The sequence below is a fragment of the Notothenia rossii genome (genome assembly GCF_949606895.1).
Source record: "Notothenia rossii genome assembly, chromosome: 8".
Taxonomy (NCBI): domain Eukaryota; kingdom Metazoa; phylum Chordata; class Actinopteri; order Perciformes; family Nototheniidae; genus Notothenia; species Notothenia rossii.
Window position 1 is genome coordinate 4,161,119 of NC_136906.1, and position 25,981 is coordinate 4,187,099.

The following is a 25,981-nucleotide window of genomic DNA, read 5'->3' on the forward strand; positions in this document are numbered from 1 at the left end:
CTGATGGAGTCTCATGTCTCTGTCAGGGCCAGGCTGCAGGCCCCTCAGGCTGGGGGGGAGGTACCAGAAACACACGTTACTGTGCTCCGGCTGTCAGAGAGGAGAGCAGATATCCAGTGAGAGGGGATTTACAGGGATAAGTATACAATCTTCTTCAAAATCTAAATTTGAATATTTTAAATGTCTCAGGGGAATTGGGTTTTTGTTAAGATGCAATACATGAAAGATACATTAAAAAATATGTACTTAAAAATAAGTTTGTGTTGAAATGTACAGTACGAATTCAAATAAAATGAATAAAATACATCACTTAACAATTTGAAGTGAAATGTCTAATACAAAATCAAATACTTTAAAAAACATAAGAAGTCAAAGTTCAAACGTGCACATTGTAATACAATATATAACATATATGTAACAATATATAAAGTTGTGAGTTAGTATTCATAATTAGATCATTCAAGCTGAAGTGAAGAGTTTAAAAGGGTTGCTGCTTATGGTGAAGTAAAGGTAATCCTTGTGACTGCAATCAGAGTTAAAGGGCCATGATATGCTCATGTTCAGGTTCATCTGTGTATTTGGTGTCTCTACTGTGACACGTTTCAAGGCTTTATGGTTCAAAAAGCTCTCTTCTCATATTGCCTGTTAGCCTTGGCAGACCAAGATGCACCGAAACCTACAGAATATTACAGGAAAGGGAAAACCGCAAAAAGCAAAATAGGGCCTCTTTAAATGGTTTGATGGCTACAGGCAGCAACAACTTGTTTTTGCTGTGAGTGGTGCATCTTGGGAATATTAGTATTAGCACTGAAGGTACTCCTTATTTCAAAGGACCAACCAAAAACACAATAATGCCTAGCAATATTCTTTGGATGGTAAGTGCAGGAGATTTAAATGCAATTGAAAATGTATCTGTCTTCGATATATACAGTTGTCTGAATGCAAAACAATGAGTGTATGTAAGCTAGAATTGAAATGTATCCTGGCTTGAAATCAGTTGTCTTGATGTATTTTAAAACTGACACATTTGGCAACCGAAATTGCGAATGTTTCCTGTACAAAAACTCATTCTGAATATATTTCTTTCCCACGTAAAAAACAGCCTTACTTTGTGTTTGAAGACCAGTTCAAAGTCAGTCCTCCTCTGCAGCTGATCGTACAGATATTCTGCATTCTCTAAGCATTTGTTGACCTGAGATCCGAATCCCTGGGAGCCCTGAGCGAGTGAGAGACACAGACAGCGACACAGAAAGTTAAACAGCAGTAGTCATCTTATCAAAGTGTTTTATATGGGTGAGATGCGGTCTAATTAGTGAAAAGATTAAGAATTAAGAAGCACGCAATAATGAATGAAAGTGTCATGTCACCCAGGGGACACACCAAACTGCATTTCTCAATATCAGTCAATGCTCACAGTAAAACTTCACAGTACAGAATCATCCAATGAATATGTATAGCTCGTTGTCTCTGGTACTGAATGGAGTCGTCTCTCGTTTTATTCTATGATATAAAATATGTAAGTGAATCCCCACTGGTGAATGTCTGAAGCTTCTACAGTGGGTGTCCTATAAACAGTGATGCTAACAAGTGACTAAAAGACACTGGTAAAAGTCATCACGCCACATAGGAGCTTGTTGGCAGGAGCTCCAACAAGGCGTTTAGGACAGAGAGTGAATACTCATACTACACAGAGATGCTTTTTGAGAAACCAATATGAGTTTGGAACATTGCAAAATATACATTTATTTTAGTAGACCTCAACAATGGAACTATGATCAGTAGAAATGGCCATGACATGGGACCTTTAAATATTCCTACTTCCTGTCAATTGCATTTATGCTTCAAACATCACAAAGTGGTGTGAACATGGGGCAGCAGTGGTGGGAAGAAACTAAGTACTATACTTAAGTACTTTTTTTGTGATACTTGTACTTTACTTGTCCATTTAATGCTACTATATACTTCTACTCCCTTACATTTTGGAACATTTGTTGTACTTTTGACTACACTGCATTTAATTACCACTTATAGTTACCAGCTACTGTTCACATATACAACACAGGACATTTGTATTGGATATAATGCAGTACGTTACTATCAATATATTAAAAATAAATCTAAAATTGTCTTAATATTAACGTACTACAACATTTAAATGTTCTTACATGTAATTGTAAGAAATCAAAATAAGAATTTTAAATTCTATAATAATATAATACTTTCAAAACAGCCACTGTGCATAATGGGTATGTAATGGAGTATTTTTAGACCAAAGGATTACTACTTCTACTTAAGTAAAGGATCTAAGTACTTATTCTACAGCTGTGTGGAGATTATCCTGCTGAACAAAACTAATCATAATTATTTTCTTCAACTTTCCCGTTGAAAGAATCCCATTGCTTTTTGTCGTTTGAGCCCTCGTGATGCTAACTTGTAAAGCAGCTTAGAAAAATACACTACGTCATCGCTGCTTCACTGGTGGCCCAACTAATCGTTAAAATACATTTGTGCATATTTTATCTAATAAACATAAGGACAAAAAGAAAAGGATTCCCATCGAAAAGGAAGTCCCCAACATCAAGAGAAAATCAGATGCGGTCTTCACATGAGTCACTCTCGTATTGCACAGGAATACCTTTGCCTTCCACATGAGCCAAAGCTTGAAGACGTCCTGATGTCGGCCACACTGGATGCTCTTATCTCCGGTGTCGTAGTTCACATCGTAGTGTTTGTCCGTCTGGAAGAGGTAAGTGGCCCCAATCTCATTACACCCCTGTAAGAGACCCTGAGGATGAACACAAAATAGTATTTAAAAAAAAAATATTTTTGCAGAACAAGATTAACAGTCAACAGCCACACCAGCTGTTTAGGATATATTTTTAAGACATTTCTCCAAAGTTGACAAAGACGATGAATGAACCCAATTGTTTACCCTAGACCACCTATTTCACTCTCATAGTGGGGCCATGGTCCTTAGTATTCATTCTGAAGGCATCCTAAATATCTGTACAAATGTCCAATGCATCTAATAGTTGTGAAGAGGAGAGTTTTGGACAGATACACACACCAACAAGCCGTGTCAGCATGGCTACAAACATTCAGTTGATAGCCTCCAAAGATTGTGATGTTTTATGTACACTTCAATTAAAGGGTACAGCATTATGTCTCACCCTCTTCTTGATCAGTATGGCAGAGCACTGCAGAGGGACGCCCATCATCTTGTGAGGATTCCAGGTGACGGACCAGGCTCTGGAAAACAATCACTTCAAATGTAAATTGGATCAACTATCAGACTGGTTTTAGCAATCACAGCACACACAAGTTATTATGTTTATAAAAGCAATTCACTGTGTAAGGGCACCTACAATAATGCTCAGCCTAGGAGCCTTAGGGGGATACATGTTTATAGGAGGGGCTAATGAATGTTGACCCAACAACAACAACAACAACATGTAGTAGTAAGCTACAGAAAAACAAGATTCAACAATGTGAGGCTAATGTGCTACAGTTGCATTATTGAAATGCAGGTTGTAAAACAATGAAAACACACCAAATGATGTTCATTTTCACAAATGAAATGCAAAGACAAAGTGTATTACAACAAGAGGGGACAAACAACCACCTCTACAGAACGATCACCATACAGTCTATTTGTGCAAAACCGGGGGAAAGGTTAGCATTTTACCACTACCAGTTCCAACCTCTTGAAGGCAACGTTTTTTTAAATGTGTTTTTGGTTAGATTCCTGAATAAAGTGAAATTGATTTTTGAGTTTTGTTCTACGACATAAAATATGTCAGTAAATACCCCACTGCTAAAAGTACAGAGCTTATATGTGGAACAGCGGTTGCTAACATGTGTCCAGCATTAGCCACATTTTGCTTAGCAGTGGTTATGGTAATTTGCCACAGAGCTGGTTTTCTGCAATATTCTCAAATCCAATGGAAGGGAGACCTGGCCAAGCTAACTTGTTAACCCACAAAAATAAATCGTCACTGCACCATTTGATGCTAACCTTAGCTATGCTTATCATGCACACACAGTATCTTATTATAAAAAGGAAATCAGGTGATGAGGCTGGGATCCGCAATGAGCTGCACGTATTCTTTGTAGTGGTTGCTCCACAGAAACTCCTGTAGGAAACAAAGACATGCTGAGTGAAGTGGATAGGTTGTGTGGTTTTACCGTTCAATGCCCTGTAGTTTCATCCTGTGTCTGTCTGACATCAGCAGGCCCCCACCCCACGCCGCCTGCAAGCAAAAATCAAAGAGATTCCTCAGAAACATGATCCAACACTGCGTTCCCACCCCCCACCCAATGAGAAAGCTTTATTTATTCAAACATAAAAGCAGAGCAGCCATGACTAAACACGGGTTATTCAGTGCACTACCTTAAAGGGGACCTATTATGCAAAATGCACTTTTTGATGTATTTTATACATACATATGTGTCACTGGTGTGTACGGAGACTCACAATAATTCAGAAAATACAATCCTATCTCTACTCCTCCTTACACACATCATGAAAAAAAAAAAAAAAAAACGGGGGTGCAAACGAGCAGATCCAGGATTTTTGCTCGTACGACGTCATTGGCGACATGTGGCACACGTGACAAGTCCCAACCTATCGTCTCTGTCTACAGCCGTCTAGCTGAATCCCCTCCCCAGCGGTGTGTCTGTGTATTCAGCAGGATGTCTGCAGGAGGCACTTAGAGTACAGTTGTTACATACATATCATGGCACTGTTTTACTTTCACTTAAGAAAGCACATGTCAAGCTAGGTGCTGTATCAGAAACAACGCGCGGCGTGATTTGGGAGTAATATGGTCTGTGTTTACATTAGCAAGCATGCTAACACTTAGAGCTAACCATCGAGCTAACGCTGTAGGCAACTGGAGAGAATATGTGTAATGTAATGTCCTTGTGGTAAACCCTGCTTGAGAGAAACGTTCGAGCTCCAAACTGTTTCAGAAATAATGCTTGAAGTGGTTGGGAATATAATATGGCGTTTAATCACGGCAGCGTTTAGCTGAGCTTCTCCCGGTAGAAAACTCTCTTAGCAGGGAAACGCTGCGTGACGCTACAAAGGGGCGTGGCTAGCAGCAGCCGTTCCATTTAAAGCTACAGTCACAGAATCAGCCTTTTTGGAACAGGGCTGCAAAAGAGGGGTATGAGCAGAATGAGAAATGGCTACAATGGGCGATCTGTTTGGTATTTGAGCAAAACACTTCACAGACATGTTTTGTATACGTATGACCCTACAATAGATGTTTCAAATATAGCATAATAGGTCCCCTTTAATCGACCTAGTAACTGACTTAAAAACCAACAAAACCAAAAACATGCTTTAATCTCTTCTACGGGTATTATACTGTTATTATTAACGGTAGTATATATTATATATATATATATATATATATATAATATATATATATATATATCCTTCTGCAGGATGATTACATTAGTTTTGGTATACAAAACAATGAAGGGGTTTAACTTCTAACAAATAATCTATACTAGGGGTTTCACCAACTAATCGACTACCTTTACCAATAGGCGGCGCTGTAGGCCCTAGTCGACTAGTCGTGAAAAAAATGGAGGTAAACGAGGTGCTGCAAAACACGTCCGACATTCTTATGTATGGCAGAACTTCAACGAAGATGTAACCAACTCTAAACTGTGGTATCACTACTTGTGTTTGAGCTAAAGATCTGAGTAGTCTACTTCCTCCACCACTGCCTTACATCAACATGCATCCACAGTGTGTGTCTGTGGCAGATGTCAGCGATGGCGTTGAGAGGATCGAAGGCTCCGTACACCGTGGTTCCTGCTGTCGCATTCACATAGAATGGAACAAAACCCTGAGGAGAGAGAACTCAAGTCAGTCTCTTCATGTGGATGCACTGATCCAGAGTCAATTAAAGTATGTCATGATAGTGTGGGATAACAGAAAATGTGGACCCATTGTTCTCCATTGAACGGGACATTCTTTCTTTCTTTTTTAAATCTTTCTCCACTACCTTTTCTTTAGCTGCAACAATGGAAGACTCGAGGTCAGCAGGAATCATTTTCCCTCTGAAAAGAGCCAGAGCAGACAAGGGTTCAGTAAAGGGCGGTGGTGGCGAAGTTGATAGGGACTTGGCTTGGCAACTGGAAGGTCACTAGTTCAAGTCCCGGCAAGATCAAGTGCTACCGAGGTTTCCTTGAGCAAGGCACCGTTCCCTACACTGCTCCCCGGGCACTGTTCAAAATGGCAGCCCACTGCTCCTAACACTAGGATGGGTCAAATGCAGAGGAACAAAATCCCCACGGGGATTAATAAAGTATATATAAATAAATTAAACAGCATAGGGCTGTGTGACTGACTATATAACTTCGAAAATACTTTAATGCATGTGGAATACAGTCATTTTAAAGGTCCCATGTCATGGCCATCTCTACTGATCATATATCCATTGGTCTACTAGAATAGATTTACATTGTTCAATGTTCAAAATCACATTGGTTTCTCATACAGCATCTCTGTATAGTCTGTGTATTCACTCTCTGTCCTACACGGCTTGTTGGAGCTCCTGCCCCCCCACCCCACCCCCACCCCTCTCCCTATGAGCCCAGTGTGCTCTGATTGGTCAGCTCGCCCACTCTGAAAAAGAGAAATCTACAACGAGGCGTTCTGGGGCAGCAGAGATAGATATTTTCTGGTTACTTTGAGGGTTTGTGACTTTGCAGACCGTTCACAAGCAGAACAAGCTACATAACACACAAGGGGACGGGTGATAACCAGAAAAGCATGACATGGGACCTTTAAGTTATTACAAGTTAAAGCAGGAATAAAAACGCATGTTGTATTGTTGTTTGGTACGCTGAGAGAACAACTGAAACATTTGAAATGTTGAATTTAATAAAATGTGTTATGTGAACAAATTACACATAACTGTATTAGGTTGATTGAAAGCAATAATATTACACACACACAGACAGACAGACAGACAGACAGACAGACACACACAGACACACAGACACACACACACACACACAGACAGACAGACAGACAGACAGACACACACACACACACACACACACACACACACACACACACACTGAAAGCTGCAACAGGTGAGCAAACATTTAACAGTCTTTTGTTGAGCATTAACTTTTAACATCCTATCGGACCCACCTTTCATCGCATTTCACCACGAACACATTCTCGCTGCCCATCCCCAGCACGGAAGCAGATTTCTTCACTGAATAGTGACTCTGAATGGGAGAAAAAACATCCATTCATCTTAATTTGTCCCATTTCAAAGACAACGCCTACGGTGCAGCTGAAAGCACAGAGTATAGTTTGGTTCTAAGGAGAAGAGCCAGGTGTACAGATGCCTCTATCCAGAGCCTCAGCTTTTTGTTCACAGAAATGCCGTCCTGTCATTCTGTCTTTCTGTTCAGATTAAAGGTTGGTGAGCAAGGTAGGACCAAGCAACATGAAGTATATCAAATATCACAAAATGTTTGACAAAATGTTTCAATATCGATATTGTGATGATATTGTAGAATTGGAGGAAAAATTATTTGATTCTTTACTATAAGTACTAACACTGTGAAAATGCTCAAGTTCAAGTTAAAGTAATGCATCAAGAATGGAAAGTGAGTAAAAGTAAGTAAGTACGATTAGGAAAATGTACTGAAAGAGTAAAAGTAAAAGTACTCATTGTAGAAAAAACTCCGAAAATACACAGCTGGAACTGTGAAATATTTTTGGACAAAAAGCCACACTCATTGTTTAAAGGTGAGGTAGGTAATTTTGGAGAAACCAGCTGGAGGGCGCTAGAATTTGAAAATACACAGCCGGGAAAAAATCTGCCACTTCCTTCCAGAGCCCCTCCTCCAACACACACGAACGCGCTCATGACCAATGAGGGCACGAGATAAGTTTGTGCACAGATGGAAGGCTGACAGGCAGGTAGGCCATCCAGTTATTTTAGCCGGGCCGGCTCAGATGATTGGTCGTGCTTTTTACAGCGCCACGGCTTCCACAGATGATATTATTTTATGGATTTGTTGTCAAAGCTCTTCAGATATTCATTGCTATCGGGATGTTAAGAGCATTCCATGGAATATAACAACAAGTGTATCCCGAGCCGGTTTCTCAAATGTACCTACCCCACCTTTAAGTAACTTAGATATAATGTTGGATGGTTTAATCTATATCAAATAATCACATTTTAAAAAGAATTCCTGAGAATTGTGTCAAAATCTGAATTTATAAAGTAACTGGTAAATAAAAATAAATGTAGTGGAGTAAAATTAGTTCCAAAATGAGTAGAAGTATAAAGTAGTATAAAACGAAAAGTCCAAGTACCTCAACATGTGTACTCAAGCAAGTACTTGAGTATGTACTTTTCCACCACTGTATTGTAGGGTTGACTATAGGTGCTTGTTTTATTCTAAATAAAGAATACAATGACGTACTAGGTAAAGGTACAATTACGTTTTGTTTTTTATCCTTTCACTAAAACCATTCTTTATAATGCTTTTCATCAGCATTAAAGAACAACAGTATGTGTCTTTGAGTGAGAAACTGACTATTAGGAAGTGGCATGCTCACTGCTAAGTAGACTGGCTGGGGACTTCCCTACAATAATCCATGTATTGATGGAATCTGGGTCTGCGAGAGTGATGGACATTTTATTATGTAAGTGTAATAGAAATGTCCATTCGATGTGTTTGGCGTATTCAAGTCCCATGAGAGTGGGAAAGGACTGAGTCCCCCTTTCCCACATAATACAACGCTATGTTTGATTTACGATTAACTGTGTGGCTCAGTATTACCAGATAGGGAGTTGTTTTTGCACTTGGTTGGCCGTTTCAAGGACGCAGGTGTTTCAACACACTTCATTCAGACTTTCAGACCCGTGACTCTGAGGTTCGGATCCTTTCCTGCGCAGAAAAGCCTATTACATTCTCAAAGACAATCTGTCTCATTTCGATGAGAGATTTCCACCACACGAGTTTGCTGAGCTCATGTCACTGATAACTTGAGATCTCTTTGACCGCGCTCAAAGACCAAAACAAACCATTACAAAAGACCAAATGGAATTTACCTTTACCTCGATTAAATGTAAGAATATCTCAACTGAAAATGTGATTCAATTCATTGTTAATGGTCATTGTTGTCCACAAATAGATTTTCTTTTAATGGTGTCATGTAAAAGACCAAGGTACGTTTTAACCGTTTGTTTTTTAGTTTCAATTAGAACAAAAAAACAAACGTTTAAATCGTACCTTGGTCGTAAAAGTTCTGCCAATGCCGTCGGCAACATTCTCAAACATAAAAGAAACCTTAGTTCTTATCTCATCGCTCCACGGTGGGTCAGACGGACGTTGCATTTGTTCACAGCTTCACAATCCACCATGGAAGAAGTGTTTTATAAAATAATGGTGTATTATCAAATGTATTCAGTTAAAAACTAAGTGTCAGTTTAAGATGTGCAGTTGTTCCTGCCCTGGCTAAAGCTAGGATCTGACGCAGGGTCAGATTCAGGACACTGTAGGGATGCTGTATACAGTGTAGGGGCTATCTGAGGCTGAAGAGTGAGAAACCCTGAGGACCTGAACGCATCACATGCATCCACCTTGTCGGCTCGTGCAGACATGCTCAGTCACAGCGACCATATTTAGTTAAATCCAGTGGTGTAATGTAACTAAATACATTTACTCAAGTACAGTACTTAAGTCAAAAGTTGAGGTGCTTGTACTTTACTTGAGTATTTTCACTTTGGGCTACTCCACTACTTTTTGTATGGAAATATTTAGTTACTTAAAAAATATAAATCAGATAATTCATTGTAATGTATTATTATAGGTTAGTATTGTATATAAAGTAATTCAAATAATCCCCTCTTGTACAAAGTGAAACATTGAAATGATGAACACATTAATGCATTAATAATTATAATAAAATATTTAAAATGTTACTTTTGGTCGTAGACTTTTACACTGCTACTTTTACTGGAGTAAGAGTACCCCCTCTGATAAAGTATATAACATCGACAAAGGGAAGGCACGAGTGAAGTTGGAGACTGAGACTCCGGAGATAAACATAGGCTTGTGTTCCCTCGTTGTTTAAAAGAAAACTGTTTTCATTTGAAAGTTATTTTCTGTGTGACCCTGTGAAACCTCAGACTGATTTATAATCTGGCTCACACAATAACTCCTGAACTCAAACAACCCCGTCCTACAGAGTGTGACAGTGAGTGCGTGTGACAGTGAGTGTGTGTGGTTTGTTTACATGTTCTGAGGTGAAGAGGGCCAGCCGGGGCAGGGCTGCCATGCCTTTGGTCTTCACCTCGGGGTAGAAGTGGTATCTGGCCACCAGGATGCTGTACAGGTTGGATATTGTTCCTCCTTCAGGAAACACAATGCACAGTTTAAAAAGCAACCACACTCAAAACCTGAGTCTGTATTTTTTTGTTGCACTCTATATGCAGGACACATATTTTAATGCATGTAATGAAAAATGCCTTTATATGCTGAGAATAATGCTGAATGTGTTAATGTATAAACTTCTGTTATTTAAATAAAGTAAACTTTTCCTGGACTTCTGAAGACACAACCAAATATCTCAATATTGACATTGTGATGATTGGCTATAGGTGCTTTTATATTCTAACCCTTACCCTAAAAAATGAACATAGTGAGATATATATAATCATCAGTAATGTGGATACAATGACTTAGTAGGTAACGACAGCTCTCTAAGGTACAATTCAGTTTTATTTGTGACGCTTTTACTAAAACCATTCTTTATAAAGAAGTCTGTTGTATCCCAATACCATCATACGATTTAGAAAGTGCCTTTTGCACACCTCACGCTGAGAATAATGCTTAATGTGTAGGGTTGGAAATCGTTTGGATTTGAACGACACCGGTTCCAATTTCTGTTCTGCTTATCGATTTCTGTTCTTATCGGTTCTTGATTTCGGTTAAAGGGTAAAAATAGGTCACATGTCAATTTCACAATAAAAGTAGGTATTCATGAAAACCTTTAGTTAGATTTGTATTTATATTTACAAATCACTTCATACTGTTTCATTTTGTTGCTGTTATTAAACAAAGTTATTTAAAAGTTAGTTAGGTGGTGCAATTCCCCCAGACTCCTCTACTGTTACAGTGTCCAACCATATACAGTCTATAGCCGCTTTCACACCAAGTACTTAGTCCTGCAGAACTCTTTAGTCCCTGGAACTGTCCTAGTAAATCGCGTTCACACCGGAATAAGTCCCTGAGGGAGGATTACGCAAATGAAGCCGCTGACGTCACTTCTTCTTCTTCTGGGTTTACTGGCAGGCTGCAAACAACTTCACGGCGTATACTGCCACCCGAAGTCCCCGGAGTTGGGGACTGGCTTCAGTAGAAGCTGCTGGTTAGCGTCTTCTGTGTTAATCGCCAGAAGCGCCGACACCTCCTCATCTCCACCGCTCCCATGTTTTTTTGTGTTTCCATAAGTTAGTCTCTCTCCGTTTGTGCGCTGGGCTAATGCTAATGCTAATAATGCTAATGCGAGCAAATAAAATGGCGGCTTAAAAAAACCTTTCTGAGTTTTACGGGGCATGGTTTGCAATCCGCCCAGCCAATCAGAAATCGGAACCTTTTTTTCCCCAGGAAAGCCTCTGCTCTCTAGCGGGGACTGAAAAGGGGTGAAAAGGTTTGCGCAAACTAGGTTCTAGTTCCAGATCTTTTTGGTGTGAAACCAAAGTCCCAAGAACTATCGGAACTATTCCTGGGAAAAGTGCTCTGGTGTGAAAGCGCCTTGTCCTGCAGTAAATATCTGACTTCTGCCCGATTGCTTAACTGTTTGTAAAAGTAAATAAATCATAATTTCATTTAAAAGGTAACTTTCTATAACCTGCTTTACGGGTGACATACTGACTACCCTTTGCTCCTGACTTCTGAAGCAAAATAAAAGTGACATCATACCTTAAACTTTTTGTTTCTTGATATGTTCAGCATCACACCTAAATCTTTCAAATGTCTCTCAAAATAAGTTCCAATCCATCCATTCATTCATTCCTGCATCCATTACCTGGACAGAAGATTCCATCCCCCACGTCCGCAGACCATCCCACAATGCTTTGCATCTTCTTCAGCAGAAACTCCTCCATGAGGATGAAAACAGGAGACACCTCATATGTGAACCTGGAAAAGAAAAACATTGAGTTGTATTATTATACTGTAAAGACAAAAGACTCGTTTTATAACTCGGTTCTTGCAAACATTTGTTTCTGTAAAGGAACCTCATCACGGTCACATGTCTTTACATCACCACCGCTAAACTAAAGGTGGCTAACGTTCGGCGTAATGACGCTTAGAGCATTGAGTCACAAATTCAAGCTTCAGACATTAGCCAGTGGGGTATTTACTGACATATTTTATGTTGTAGAAATAAACGTGAACATCTTTTCAGCGGTTGTTAACCACAAAAATGTTTACCTCTACCGAAAAATATCAAAATGCTAACTAATTTCTGGGCTCAGGACTCGTGCCTCCTGTTTAATGGCCTGCAGTCACATGAGACACTGACTTACGCGTGGCTCTTTCTTTTTCATTAAAAGCTTTGCTCTAACAATGACAGTCTGGAGGGAATATCAAAAAGAAATCCAACATTTTGATTTTAGATGGGGTTTTTTAGGTTTTAGAAATCCTGCACCATGCTATGAGGACCCAACTAGACTCTAAGAATATGGATTTTATTTCATAAGCTGTACACTGAAAAAACTGAACCATTGACTTTAATTAAGTGTATTACTGTATTTCAACAGATTTCACCAAACTGTATTAGGTTAGTTGAGAGCAATAATATTAAGTTCAAACTAAAATATTAGGTTCAACTTAATATTATTGTTTTCGACTAACCTAATAGTTATGTGAAATCTGTTGACATAATACATCCAATAAGTATAAATACTTCAATTTGATAAGAAGAAGTAAACAAGTAAAAAACAAGTGCGTAAGGTAGAGTCCTTGAGTAAACTTTTATTGTTGAGATCTTACATGTTGGTGTTGGCTACCGAGGTTAGCCACTCTCCTGCTACACCAATCACATCCAGACCTGAAGACAGCTGGTTGAAGAAACGGGGATGACCTGAAAAAAAAGTAATACGAGAATGATCATGCCAAATGCACTTTTTGATGTCCGTCCTGGATGGAGCATATGTGTGGGCTGGACCTGTATTTCACAGGAAAGTAGTGAGCAGAGTAGAGTAGTCGATTATTGTTCTGTTTTCTGTGATATATCTTCCTCACCCTCTCAGACTTTCAGTTGCGCGCGCTACTAAAGAGACGTGCTACCATGGAAACCAAGCAATGGTGTAGCTGTATTAAAGTCCGAGTGGAAACAGTCCTGAGTAAATCAGATTTTGTCAGAAATGCGGGAGAAATATGACCCCGGGAGGAAACCGGGAGAGGGCAATGAGATCGGGAGTCTCCCGCGAAAATCGGGAGGGTTGGCAAGTATGCTCCCCGGTGCGTTGGGGAACTCACGCAGCGTCAGAAAATAAAACGCTTTCTCTTTTCCTCCGTACCCACATCTCGTAAAAACGGTGGTCCAACGAGCGGATACAGATTTGCTGCCGATATGATGTCAAAACGGCGGCGGACCCACAGAGAGTTGCTATCAGAAACAATGCCGGACGTGTTTTGGACGTAATCTGGTCTTTGTTTACATTAGCAAGCCTCGCTAACACTCAGAGCTAACCTGTACTGGAGAGACATGTGTTTAAAAAGCAGGAAATAAAAAGGAACTCGCCTTGTGATAAACCCGCAAGAGAAAAAGCATTTGAGCTCCATACTGTTTCAGAAATAATCGATCACGATCATAAACGATGTGTTGGATGTGCAGCTGGGATGAGTAATAAGGGAGCTAGGAATGATTTCCGGTGCATAATATTTTAGCATTTTTCGCTCAGGGCTGATCCAGAGGCTGGCTCACTGTTAGCATTGTGGGGAGGATAACAGAGTATGTTTTTTTAATTTTTAATTTGTTCACAACAGTTGTATTTGGATGGAATGAATACCTATAGTGATAATTCAAAGTAATACAATTATTTTTACAGAGAAAAAGGTCAAATGGAACTGATGGTTCCCAAATTATCCAGAGGTGAGTCCGCCTGGACTTTATTTTTCTAAACCTCTCTAAAAAGGTCAAATTTCACTTGTTTTGCATCAATCTTGATACAGGGTACTTATTATATGTTATAGTCTGGATTCCTAAAGCTTTTAGTCTACTAACCCATCATTCAAGGATGGTTTTCACCATAAGTAATGTTTTCTTTTTAGGCGGACATTATTATTTACATGTTTTTACTATGTTCCATCTGAATTTACTTTAAAATAAAAACATCTAGATTGATTCTGACACCTCTACACCCAACTCACAGATGTAACCTTGCTTTGAGAGAAAAGATTATTAATTTACCCCTTTTAGAAGTGAAGATATAGTCTTTGCTGTGTTAGTGGCATTTTGGAGCCTGAAATCTGAAAAACAGGCTCAGTGCTTAAGAGGCTAAGAGAGAACAATTCAATATTTAAATGATAACATTACATTTTTTGGGTATCCTTTTGTTGAACTGTCTGTTTAAAATTAATTGAAGCATCAGACAAAAAAAGCTTTTGAAAATTATATTATATTTTGATTTAGGTCAAAATATAATATTAGTAAACCTGAAGAGTCAGAGTCAGTGCCTCGCCAGCCATGAACCTCACTGCACGTCACTGCAGAAGCTTATAGACATCTACGTTTTTTGTGCCCCACCACTTTTGTACATAAAAAAATGCCACTGGGTATGAGCAGTATGTTTTTCAATATAGCATGATAGGTCCACTTTAAAGTATAGCAATAAAGATAAAACAAAAAGTCAAATGTGACCAATCAGGCCCTTACTGCTCGCACAGTCATTTCACAGAGATTTGAAGTTTAAGCAGTGATGTAAACTAACTAAGTACATTTACTCAAGTACTGTACTTAGGAACAGTTTTGATATACATCGTGTACTTCTACCACTACATTGCATTTTATAAATGTAGTTCATTTGCACATTTTTATAAAAAATTTGAATTATATTCAACACTTAAATAAGACTTTAGTGACATTTGGAGTAAATTCACAAGCTACCCTGCAACTGGATGTCCATTTTGGATTTCTTTCCACATTTACTTTACTTTAACATTTACTTTAAAGCATTGCACAATATTGCACAAGAGAGTTTGTTAGAGCGAATCTTTATAATTAAATCTATATGAAGAAGCAAAGACCCACTTGCGCAAGCAGTGCCGCAGGTGACGGTTGTCCTGAATAAGGAATGTTTGTATAAGATGAATAACCCACAATTAATGTCTTTGTTCGATGCCAAGAAAGCACAAGCTGATTTCCACATATCATAATGTAATCTCTTTGAGTGCTGTCAAATGTAAATGTGTTCACACGCATACACAAATTTTCTTAGAGTTGTATAGAGTTTTTCCATGACTTGAAGAGGAAGTGATGAAATGACGCACAATGAAAGTCTTATTTCCAGTACGCGTTGCTGTTTAAAAGTGTTGTGAAATGAGTTGAATTGTCTAGTTCGTGTTTGTGTGCTGTTTTAACTGTGCGTTATGCAAACAAGTACAAGTACATGTAATGAAGCAAATTGAAAACCTTTCACTTCCTTGTACCACTACCTTGATGACTGGAGCAATACATATAACTGTGAATAATAATAATGCTTGTTTACAAGGAAAATGTAGTAGTTGGTAAACACTAAACAGATTATTGTTAAACTTTATTTAAAAAAATATGCTGTTATTAGTCATGAATGAAACTATGACAAGGTTAAGAAAACATTACATTTGTTATGTGCGCACACACATACTCGCTTTTATTTGCATTGGGCAGCAAGAGCTGATCAATACTTGTGAGGAACCAACCTTTCACACACACACACACACACACACACACACACACACACACACACACACACACACACAAACACACACACACACACACGCACCTGTACGGACACCATACTTGAGAGTGTCTCTACAGTCCACCAGGATCTGCTCCAGATTCTCTGGTTGGTCGGGCAGCTCCAGGCTGAAGCCGTCCAGCCCCTCCCTCAGCTGGTGAGGGTGGTGGAAGTCAAGGACCTAAAACACAAAGAGAAATATTTGTTTAATTGCCTGTGTCTCATGCTTATTAATTTGAATGAACATTTAACAAACCTTTTTTTGTGACATTGAAACCACATTTCCTTGACTATTCAGGCCCATATCCAAAATCCGTCACTATTATGCTTTGGATTTTCATATCCAACTCTGTTAAAGAAAATACACTTTTGGGATGTGCAATGTCTTAATCTTTAGCTTTTTCCATTCATTTTTCCCTCTTTAATCTTTATTTAATTTCCATGTGTATCAGCAGTGTTTACTGAAACCATAGGAAAGTGTTTTCTAATCATTAAATTCCCTTAAATCCATTACTATGTATCTGCACCCATTTGTTTATGTTCCCTTTCCAGCCAATAGAATGGTTCTGTTTGAACGTCATAGTACAACGGGTTAAGATACTGTTCAGGATTCTACGGTAACCCCGCTGGACAACATATTGCTTTTTGAAGCTGGTGGGCACCTTGGAGCTCCTCTGACTGGACTTGCTGATGTAGGTCAACAGGATGTGAACCAGCTCCTGCAGGAACCCTCTGGTCATCTCCTCGCCTCCTGCAGCTGGGAGCAGATCTGTGCACCAAACAGACACACACACGCGCACACACACACACACACACACACACACACACACACACACACATACTGGTTTTTAATCTCACTGGAGACACAACTCTGATCATCACTTGCAGGGACCAACCTTTCACATGCGCTTAATCACAAACAAAAAACAAATGCGCACAGGTAGACTTGTTTTTATTCTTGATGGGGACCAACAATCTGATAATCTAGTTCAAGGACTAACCAAACACACTGACACACACACACCGACACACCTACACATACATATACAGTATTTCTCTTTCAAATGAAAGTTGCCTCACCTGGAGAAATGGCACATGTTTGCATAAGCATTTGGCTATCAGAAGTGATAAATAGCTGTCAGTTAAAATCGGTTATATTTTTTGGCATGCCTACTTATCTTTAATGATTTATCTGTGATTCAGTGCCAGTCTCTACTTTTCTGAAAGTGGGCAAGCATGTTTTTTGTAGTTCACTCTATGGAAACACACTGATTGATTGATGGATTGATTGATTGGGGTTTGTAAAGATGAATTTGTATGCCCCTCACAGAGCCCTGGACATGCTGACCATCAGTGACCGAAGACCCTGGTCTTGACTATCAGGCGGTCCAAAAACGTCTTTCTCTCTCACCTTTGCTGTAGATACTGCTGAAGTCATCAGGTGTCTGTCCATTGCCTCTCACTGCTACCGAGACCTGCTGCTTCTCCTTGCCAGCTGATGTAGCACTTATTATGTCTGAAAGTACAAAACACGTAACGTTTCATCACAGTTGAAATAAACGTACACGTTGAGGAACTAGTAGCAAGTAAAGGACCGACTTCTCCTTCATTTAAAGAGTTGTTCTGAGATGAAGCTCACAAAGTCATTTTCATATCTTGCGCTTTTAGTTTTGCACAGCTTGCAATATACTCACTAGTGTCTATCACAAGCAGGCAGCATATAAGCTTCTTTGTGTCATATCAAATCACCTACATTTTCTATTCAAATTGCCTGACAGCTTGCCTGCTAACCCCCAATGTAAGGGTAAGTTTGCTTTAATGCTTTTTCGTTAGTGAAATGCGTCCTTAGGACCGAATTGGTTAAATTGCAGGTAGTTGGCATTAAACCTCAAATACTTAAGCAATAGCTCACCACAGGCCGTGGTATATGCTCATTCGCGTCGGGCCGAACCACGCCCCTTAGCTGTGATATAATGAGCATATATCACGGCCTGAAGTGAGCTATTGCTTTTATAAAACGGTTATTAGTAAATAATGATGTTCAAAATAAAATAGTCCCTCCGTTGCCTTCTGCACGAAACATGTGTAGTGCGGTGGTTGCTATGCAACAACACTAACAGCTAGCGAACATATTAGACAGAGAGCGTTGATCCATTGTTTGGCTATTTATTTACATTCATTTGCATGTTGCCGTTTATTGTGCACCCAATGAAAAACTGTCCAGCATCAGTAGCATGGCTTACGAGGTTACTTGTAGGTTGAGGTTGTTGTTGCTTGGCGTGGCAAGAATATTGCTCCACTTTCTCGGGTCCCCGAGATTGGGCTTCCAGTAGCTCTGGAGAGAGCTTTCGCACCTGTGGCCACTAACGCTCATAATTTCTCTGCTTTGTTTCAAGACCCGCATCAGAAAGCTTTTGAATGGTGTTACTTTTCCAGTTGGTCTACCTGCTCTTCACGTAGCTCTGCATGTCGTAGTTTAGGTGCTTTTTTTCTGGACATAGGCACTCCTTAGTCCACTCCTCCATAGTAAGACCCCCCCGGAGGTCAAAGTTAATCTTAAATGTTTCCATCTTATGCTTTGTACGTTTGTTTCGTAACGGAAGAAATGTAAATATATTTATAAAACTGACAAGTCAAATCAAGCAATCTGATTGGTCGATAGCGTTTTTGCGGACCTCTTTGATTACAGATTTGAAAACATCGTTATTTGCTTTAAAAGTAGCACAATTCATTATGTTAAACCTTCAAAAGTATCTAGATATCCCTGCCCTAATGCCAAAGGAAATGCACACTGAATATGTTTTGCCGTTTGATGTCTCTGTCTGGACCGCCGCGTAAAAAGGAGAGCTTCTGCCCCGTTACTTCTCCGCTGCTTTCTTGTTCCAGTTTGAAAACAGCCCAACGTTATACTGTTTTTCTCAGACGCGGAGGGATACTGACTTGTTGTGAAAAGTAACTTACAATTCTACCCGTGGTATACGCTCAGTATATCACGGCTAAGAACCAATCAGATTGCTTGATTTGACTTGTCCGTTTTATAATTAGATATGAGAGGTTGTAATTGTAATCATAATCATCACACTAATGTCCAGTAGTGTTGCTGTTTAGAAGATGGTTCGTTATTTGTCTCCGTTATATCATTCAAGGAATGGCATGAAAAAAAGTGGAATGTTGCTAACACATCTCAGATACAGTATAGCTGTTGCCTTGTTTGCAGATCAGCACAAAGTGTTACACTAAATGCTGTAGCTCTTTCTAGCCTGTCATTAAAGGATGCCACTATACGTTTTTTATGATTGATTACATTGCCTTATTTCCCCCTATGTTTTGTTTCTCTAATTAAAATGTAGCTTCAACTCTCACGCTTAATTTGAATTAACATATGATATACACTTTACATGAATGCCTTATCATATCCAGGTCTGTTTGCTGATGAAAACATTCAAACAGAAGAGCTGCAACAATACACTTTACAGTATACATATCACGTCTAGTTCACATCTTCACTTAATGTGTATCAAATAGAGTGGCATTAAAATGTATCCTACCTTGCTGTAGGAAATCCATGTCAGTACAAATGAATGTCAGTTCCTCAAAGAGCTATTTAGTTCAGACCTATGTTCACTCCTTTTAAAGCACTCTGATGATAGAAACAAAAAAAACAGTTGTAATCTTTTTTCTGTTTTTCTATAAATACTCTGAAACACAGACAGTGAGGGGAAGCCTGCTTCTTTTATTGAGCAGCAGGTGGAGGAGGTGTGGTCGGCAGCCAGCTGCTGTTTGGCTCCCACTGAAAGGATGACGCTTTAGTTGTGTAACTAGTTAGAGCTATAGGTTTCCTTTCTCCAATTTGATCACAGTGTTTGGGTAAGGCGAGGTAAACCCAAACAAAAAGTGTTTTGGTTTTATTTGAAGAGTGTTTGAAACTTCTGTTTCTCAGTTTTTAGCATTTTGTTGAAATTGCCAATCTTTAAACATATTCAAAAGTGTTCAATTGTGTGTTAAGAACAGGGGGGTCAAACTGATTTTAGTTCAGGGGCCACATGCACCCAAACAATTATTTAGTTCTGTAGCATAATCCTCATTAGCCAAAGCAAGAGTGTTCATACTTGTCAAGCAAGTGTCCATATGGAAAAAAACAAAGTAGAGCCCTGAGTCATTTTCACTTCAGAATATTACCAAGCCGTGTTTCTCTGATTCATGAATGCTGTACCTTTCCATTACCCTGCAATTCAGCCTGCTAGTAACTTTCCATTACCCTGCAATTCAGCCTGATACCAGCAAACATTTTTTATTATTGATTAAACTGCTATTATTTTCTGGAATATTGTACTACATCCTTGATCTTTAAGGATTCTTTGAGGAGTCTTAGGGGAAGTTTTCAACCGTCTGTTTTGTTTGGTCAACAGTCTGACACCTACATATATACACTGAACAAAAATATAAACGCAACACTTTTGTTTTTGCTCCCATTTTTCATGAGATGAACTCAAAGATCTAAAACATTTTCTATAAACACAAAATAACCATTTCTCTCAAATATTGTTCACAAATCAGAAAAAATCTGTGATAGTGAGCACTTCTCCTTTGCCGAGATAATCCATCCCACCTCACAGGTGTGGCATATCAAGATGCTGATTAGACAGCATGATTATTGCACAGGTGTGCCTTAGGCTGGCCACAATAAAAGGCCACTCTGAAAAATGCATTTTTGCTTTATTGGGGGGGTCTGGGGGGGTCTGAAAACCAGTCAGTATCTGGTGTGAGGGTTAGGGTTAGGGTTAGGGTAATGTTGTGAATCGAGTGGCCTGTGTTCATCGTCCATAACATACGCCTGCCCATACCATAAACCCACCACCACCATGGGCCACTCGATTCACAACATTACCCTAACCCTAACCCTAACCCTCACACCAGATACTGACTGGTTTTCGGACCCCCCCAGACCCCCCCAATAAAGCAAAAATGCATTTTTCAGAGTGGCCTTTTATTGTGGCCAGCCTAAGGCACACCTGTGCAATAATCATGCTGTCTAATCAGCATCTTGATATGCCACACCTGTGAGGTGGGATGGATTATCTCGGCAAAGGAGAAGTGCTCACTATCACAGATTTTTTCAGATTTGTGAACAATATTTGAGAGAAATGGTTATTTTGTGTATATAAAAAATGTTTTAGATCTTTGAGTTCATCTCATGAAAAATGGGAGCAAAAACAAAAGTGTTGCATTTATATTTTTGTTCAGTGTATATACATATTACAACATCATGTCAGCTGAGCACCTCACATAAAGCCTTTATCAGAGGAACCAGAATAAGCACACTTTTTAATTTTCAAGACAATAATGATAATCTTATTATTTGGCAAAACATTTTCTGTCAATTGAAATATTACTAGTTGTTTCACATGTTTTGTAGCCAAACGTGGGTACTACAACATCCGTGTCAGTCTGATACGTCATTGGGCCCAAAAATACTTGTTCCCATCGGCTTACATTGGGAAAGAGACGTCTGTAAATCAGGGTGTACTTTTTTTCCAGCTAAACACACTATCCAGTAATAACACTTGTATAGCCCTTATTTGAATCATTAAGGGTTTAAATATGTAAAATGCCCTAAAAGCCGCATCCAGAGTTATTCTACCTCTCCATTCGTCTTCACCAAAATATTTAAAGGCCTGTATGAACATATTTGGGTTTAAGAAAATGTATAAAGAAAGAATAACTAAACAGTATGAAGCTGTCAGGTAACCTGTTTCTCTGATGGTAGATGCATGTGTTGACTATACTTACTGTTAGTATTGGTTGTGAGCAGCTGTGATTGAGAGACCATTGATTTTTGAGAAAGGGGTAAAATAAGAATTTCTTCTCCCTGCTCCTTTCCATCATGGACTAAAAAAGTGCTTATCTTTTCATGTTTCGTCTTAAAATAATTGCCATGAGTGGAAAAAAACAAACTACAAATCTGGCTAAGCGGAGAGCGGGAGATCAAAGGCGGTGACATTTCAACATGTCCAAACTGCATGTTATTCCATCAATACAAAAGGGTTGGAGAGGTATGTAAATATCCTTCACAAAGCCTTTGAACCATGACGAGAGTACCGCAACATATTTCCAAATGTTCTCTCATTCCTTACTCAGGTGAGAAAACTAGTTTCCTTTCAGGAAGTTAAAGCGCAACCATTGATGCATGCTTCTCCCCGCTTCTTTCCATTATCGGCTACACAAAAAGAGAAAAGTTCCTAAAGTGAACATATTTAGTTTTATAATCATTGCCATGAATGGAATTAAGCACTATAATTATAGGCCAGCAAACTGAACTTTAAAGTTGATGTCTGCCAAACAGCAACTTCTTTCAGAGGAAACTGCTCTGACTAGTAAAGCTTCTTCCATATCAAAATAATCCACTCACATAGTGATAATGACCCCTGGCGTTCACAATATGAACTGCATCTAATATTACTGCTCACAGAGACTTTTAGACCATCTGCTGGTTGTCAACAGTTCCACAATTTCACACACACACTAGCATGTGCAAACTATATGTTAAGCAAGTTTGGATTGTTTCATTGAAAATGCACATGTTCAGGAAATAGTACAACTGAATAGATATTGCAAACACCTTGCATACTATATAGTGATCTGTTGCAACCGTTTAACAAAGAAAATATGACTTTGAAAAAGAAATTGGGGGAATTGGACCTGAACTTATTACCAATTATTACATGGCTTAGTTGAATACTCAATTCTGATTGGTCAATTGGTCGAGATCCCTCCGCTTTGCGTAGGGATCCCTGATGAGCCTGTCGGGTGTTCTTTTCCCCATAATGACAGCCTCGCTGCACATGGATGCCAAAGATGACCATCTACTAACCCACCCAACTGGTGAATGCACACACTGTTATAAACCAGAAACAGTTCAACATATGCTACTCCATTGTAGAAAGAACATGTCTTATTCTGTCATTTGGGAGTGGGAAACAGCATCCTAAAGAAATATGTGTGATATCATACAGATTTTCACAGATAATGAAAAATGGAATATTGCAGATCAGCTTGGAAAGCAGAAATCACATAATTTGTGAGTCTTCACTGTACAGTTTTTTTGCAGTTTTCTTGGCACGAGGAATATAAACGTGTGGTGCAGTGGATAGAGCGTTGGTGTTCAGATCAAGGAAGCACAGGTTCAAACCCCACTGCAGTCAGCATGTCGTTGTGTCCCTGAGACACTTCACCCCAAATTGCTCCTGTGGGGATTGTCCACAGTATTGAGTATGTACATCGCTTTGGATAAAAGCGTCTAACATGTAATGTATTTTTAGATTATACTACTGCTATGAAAAAAAGGGAGGGAAAATGGCAAGAACATATCTAATATAGTACAAAATAATGATATTTACATTGAAGTTGGTGAATACTGTTGGGTTCCTGAGTAACGGTGAATAAATAAGCTCATAAAATAGCAAAAACAGGAAGTACGGTATGGAAGAGTTGAATTTAGGAGCTTGATAGCATCTAATTTATGCAAATGTATGGCATATGGAATGAGAGGAGGTAAGCCAAGGTTTTATGGACAACACTGAAACACGTGTCGGATTAAGGACCAGGCAGTGGGGTGTTAACCAGGCTGAGACTGGCTCGGGATAAAGACACACGGTGAATTGTAAATTGTTTGCAAAGTAGAACATGTGTTTAGAGTTTGAGACGGGAGCTGAGCTCTGTCTCACTGTCCGTTTCAATCATTGAGATGTGTCATTGTTACGATGTGAGGTGCAGGTGAAAGAACGATACGTGGAGAGAGGGTTTTCTTGCAAAAAAGTACAGGCGTTTTATTCTTAGCCTTCCACATTGTTCCACAGAAAACACAAACTGCATGCCTGGTGCTGCATTCACTAGCAAGGAACAAACACAAAATGCCTCCTTCCTCTCTCATCCCAACCACATTTATGGGAGACTGCCCGCCTTGGCACTCCAACCTGGCTAATCAGGTCATGGTTCTGAAAGCGGAGTGAAGGGTTAAATACAAAATTAAACACTGTTGTCTACATTTAATAAAACCCTAAAGGCTTAAGTAAATTCATTATTGCATCAACAGAAATATTATACCTTCAAAAACAACAAGGTCTGCTTAAAACGGATAGTTTTTAACCTAATGGGCACTCATAAAATCACACATTTCCTGACCAATCGCGTCCAAGACTCCGCCTACTCATACGGCACAGGCGTGCTCCCCCGGTTATGGCTAGAAAGGATCCGTCTAGTGTAAATAGGACGTCACGTTCTCGTTGTAACTCTCGTTGTAATTGGAGCGGCTCGGAAACACATCTACAGCAGTAACATGATGCAACGTACACATTAATGCAGCAGGAATATTAATAGAGAAACATCAGACATAATAGTAAAACACTGGAAGGGAACATTTTATTGCACCAGGAGCCAGGGTCGGCTCCAGAACAAATCGAATGGGGTGGGCAATCATTCACCACGGGGGGCACACACCTGCTGTAAAGTCTCTTGTCTCTCACACACACAGCACTGCACGCTTCATTAAGCCAAGTCACACACACACACACACACACACACACACACACACACACACACACACACACACACACACACACACACACACACACACACACACACACACACACACACACACACACACACACACACACACACACACACACACACACACACACACACACACACACACACACACACACACACACACACACACACACACACACACACACACACACACACACACACACACACACACACACACACACACACACACACACACACAAGTGTGTTATGTAGGCTAGCACCCTCTGTTGTTGTTACCTATTTCCGCCAGCGGGTCATATTGACCCCACCCCTTTTCACATAAACATGACGTGTTGCTATAGCAACGCCTTTTGTCTACTGCGGTTCCCACTACTGACTGTAGTGAATGAGTGCGCTCCCGCTCACCGGAGACTGCTCGCGCTGCGCTCCGCAGCAAATAGCTGTGGGGCGATTTTAAAGTACGTTATGCTGGCCGGGGTGTCTAAATAATGCTTCCGGGCCAGCGGGCCATTTATAATGTCGAGCCCTGTTCATATGAACAGCTGAGACTCCACAGATCAGGTCAGAGGGCCTGGCGATCCACTAGCAAAACAAACATCCAGTAGGCTATTAATCTTACTGTTTTTACTAACAGTAACCAACTAACAATTTTCATAAAGTGAATATTTATTCCAAACTCACAATATATATATCCTTCCAGTAATAAAACGTAAAGCACAATGCAATGGTAGGCCTACACAGTATCCAAAGTCTTTAGGCACTTAGAGGCATTCATGTAAAGCAGATCGCCAGAATCCAATACTGGTAAAAACGTTACAGAGATCAAATATTTCCTTGTCTGAAAGGAGAAACCTAATTTCAAAACAACATTTTCAGTGTGTGGCTTGAAAGATAAGTTCTGATCAATAATAAAACCTAGATATTTGTATGTAGTGACCCTTTCAATGTCAATGTCAGTCCCTTGAACAGTACAAATGTTGGGGAGAAAATAAGTTAACTTTTTGCCATTTGAAAATATAATGAGTTTGGATTTGTCTGCATTTAATAATAACTTGAGTTGAGGTAAATTAGATGGAATAACATCAAAGGCAGACTGGAGGAAATCAAGACTTTGCTCTATAGAAGAGGATGAAAAATAAATAACAGTATCATCTGCATAAAAATGGAAAGCAGCCTTTGATAAATTATTACAGAGATTATTTACTGTACATATATGGTGAAATTATGGGTCGGGTTCCATCTACTTTCAGTGTGGAAAAGGAGTCTCCTATTTCCTCCACGATAGCGTCAGTCACCACATTGCTGAGTGTACTTATGAGTTCATTTTGCATTTCGTGACAAGTGTAAGTGGCGTTTCGAGGGATTGATTTCACTACATCAGCCAATTTGGGGTCTTTTTTTTTATCGCATAGTCC

At 39.5% G+C, this 25,981-nt stretch overlaps 1 protein-coding gene across 3 annotated transcripts in view; it reads right to left on the bottom strand.

Moving 5' to 3' along the window:
* LOC307014749 (glutamate decarboxylase 1-like) overlaps positions 1 to 25,981 on the bottom strand; it is a 28,214-nt gene that overhangs the window by 1,745 nt on the left and 488 nt on the right. Inside the window, exons 1-15 of one of the 3 annotated variants that reach the window (XM_079642857.1) lie at positions 19,550 to 19,680; positions 17,413 to 17,517; positions 16,664 to 16,770; positions 16,047 to 16,182; positions 13,051 to 13,141; positions 12,083 to 12,195; positions 10,289 to 10,404; positions 7,178 to 7,257; positions 6,021 to 6,075; positions 5,745 to 5,861; positions 4,186 to 4,250; positions 3,171 to 3,249; positions 2,636 to 2,785; positions 1,109 to 1,216; positions 1 to 90 (exon numbers count right to left, since the gene is read on the bottom strand). In XM_079642857.1, the coding sequence (XP_079498983.1) occupies positions 1 to 90; positions 1,109 to 1,216; positions 2,636 to 2,785; positions 3,171 to 3,249; positions 4,186 to 4,250; positions 5,745 to 5,861; positions 6,021 to 6,075; positions 7,178 to 7,257; positions 10,289 to 10,404; positions 12,083 to 12,195; positions 13,051 to 13,141; positions 16,047 to 16,182; positions 16,664 to 16,770; positions 17,413 to 17,517; positions 19,550 to 19,568 (1,431 nt within the window). In that variant the 5' untranslated portion in view covers positions 19,569 to 19,680. Of the gene's footprint in view, positions 91 to 1,108; positions 1,217 to 2,635; positions 2,786 to 3,170; positions 3,250 to 4,185; positions 4,251 to 5,744; positions 5,862 to 6,020; positions 6,076 to 7,177; positions 7,258 to 10,288; positions 10,405 to 12,082; positions 12,196 to 13,050; positions 13,142 to 16,046; positions 16,183 to 16,663; positions 16,771 to 17,412; positions 17,518 to 18,244; positions 18,363 to 19,549; positions 19,681 to 25,981 lie in introns of those variants that run through there. The other 2 variants (XM_079642858.1, XM_079642856.1) reach the window with 2 other exon arrangements.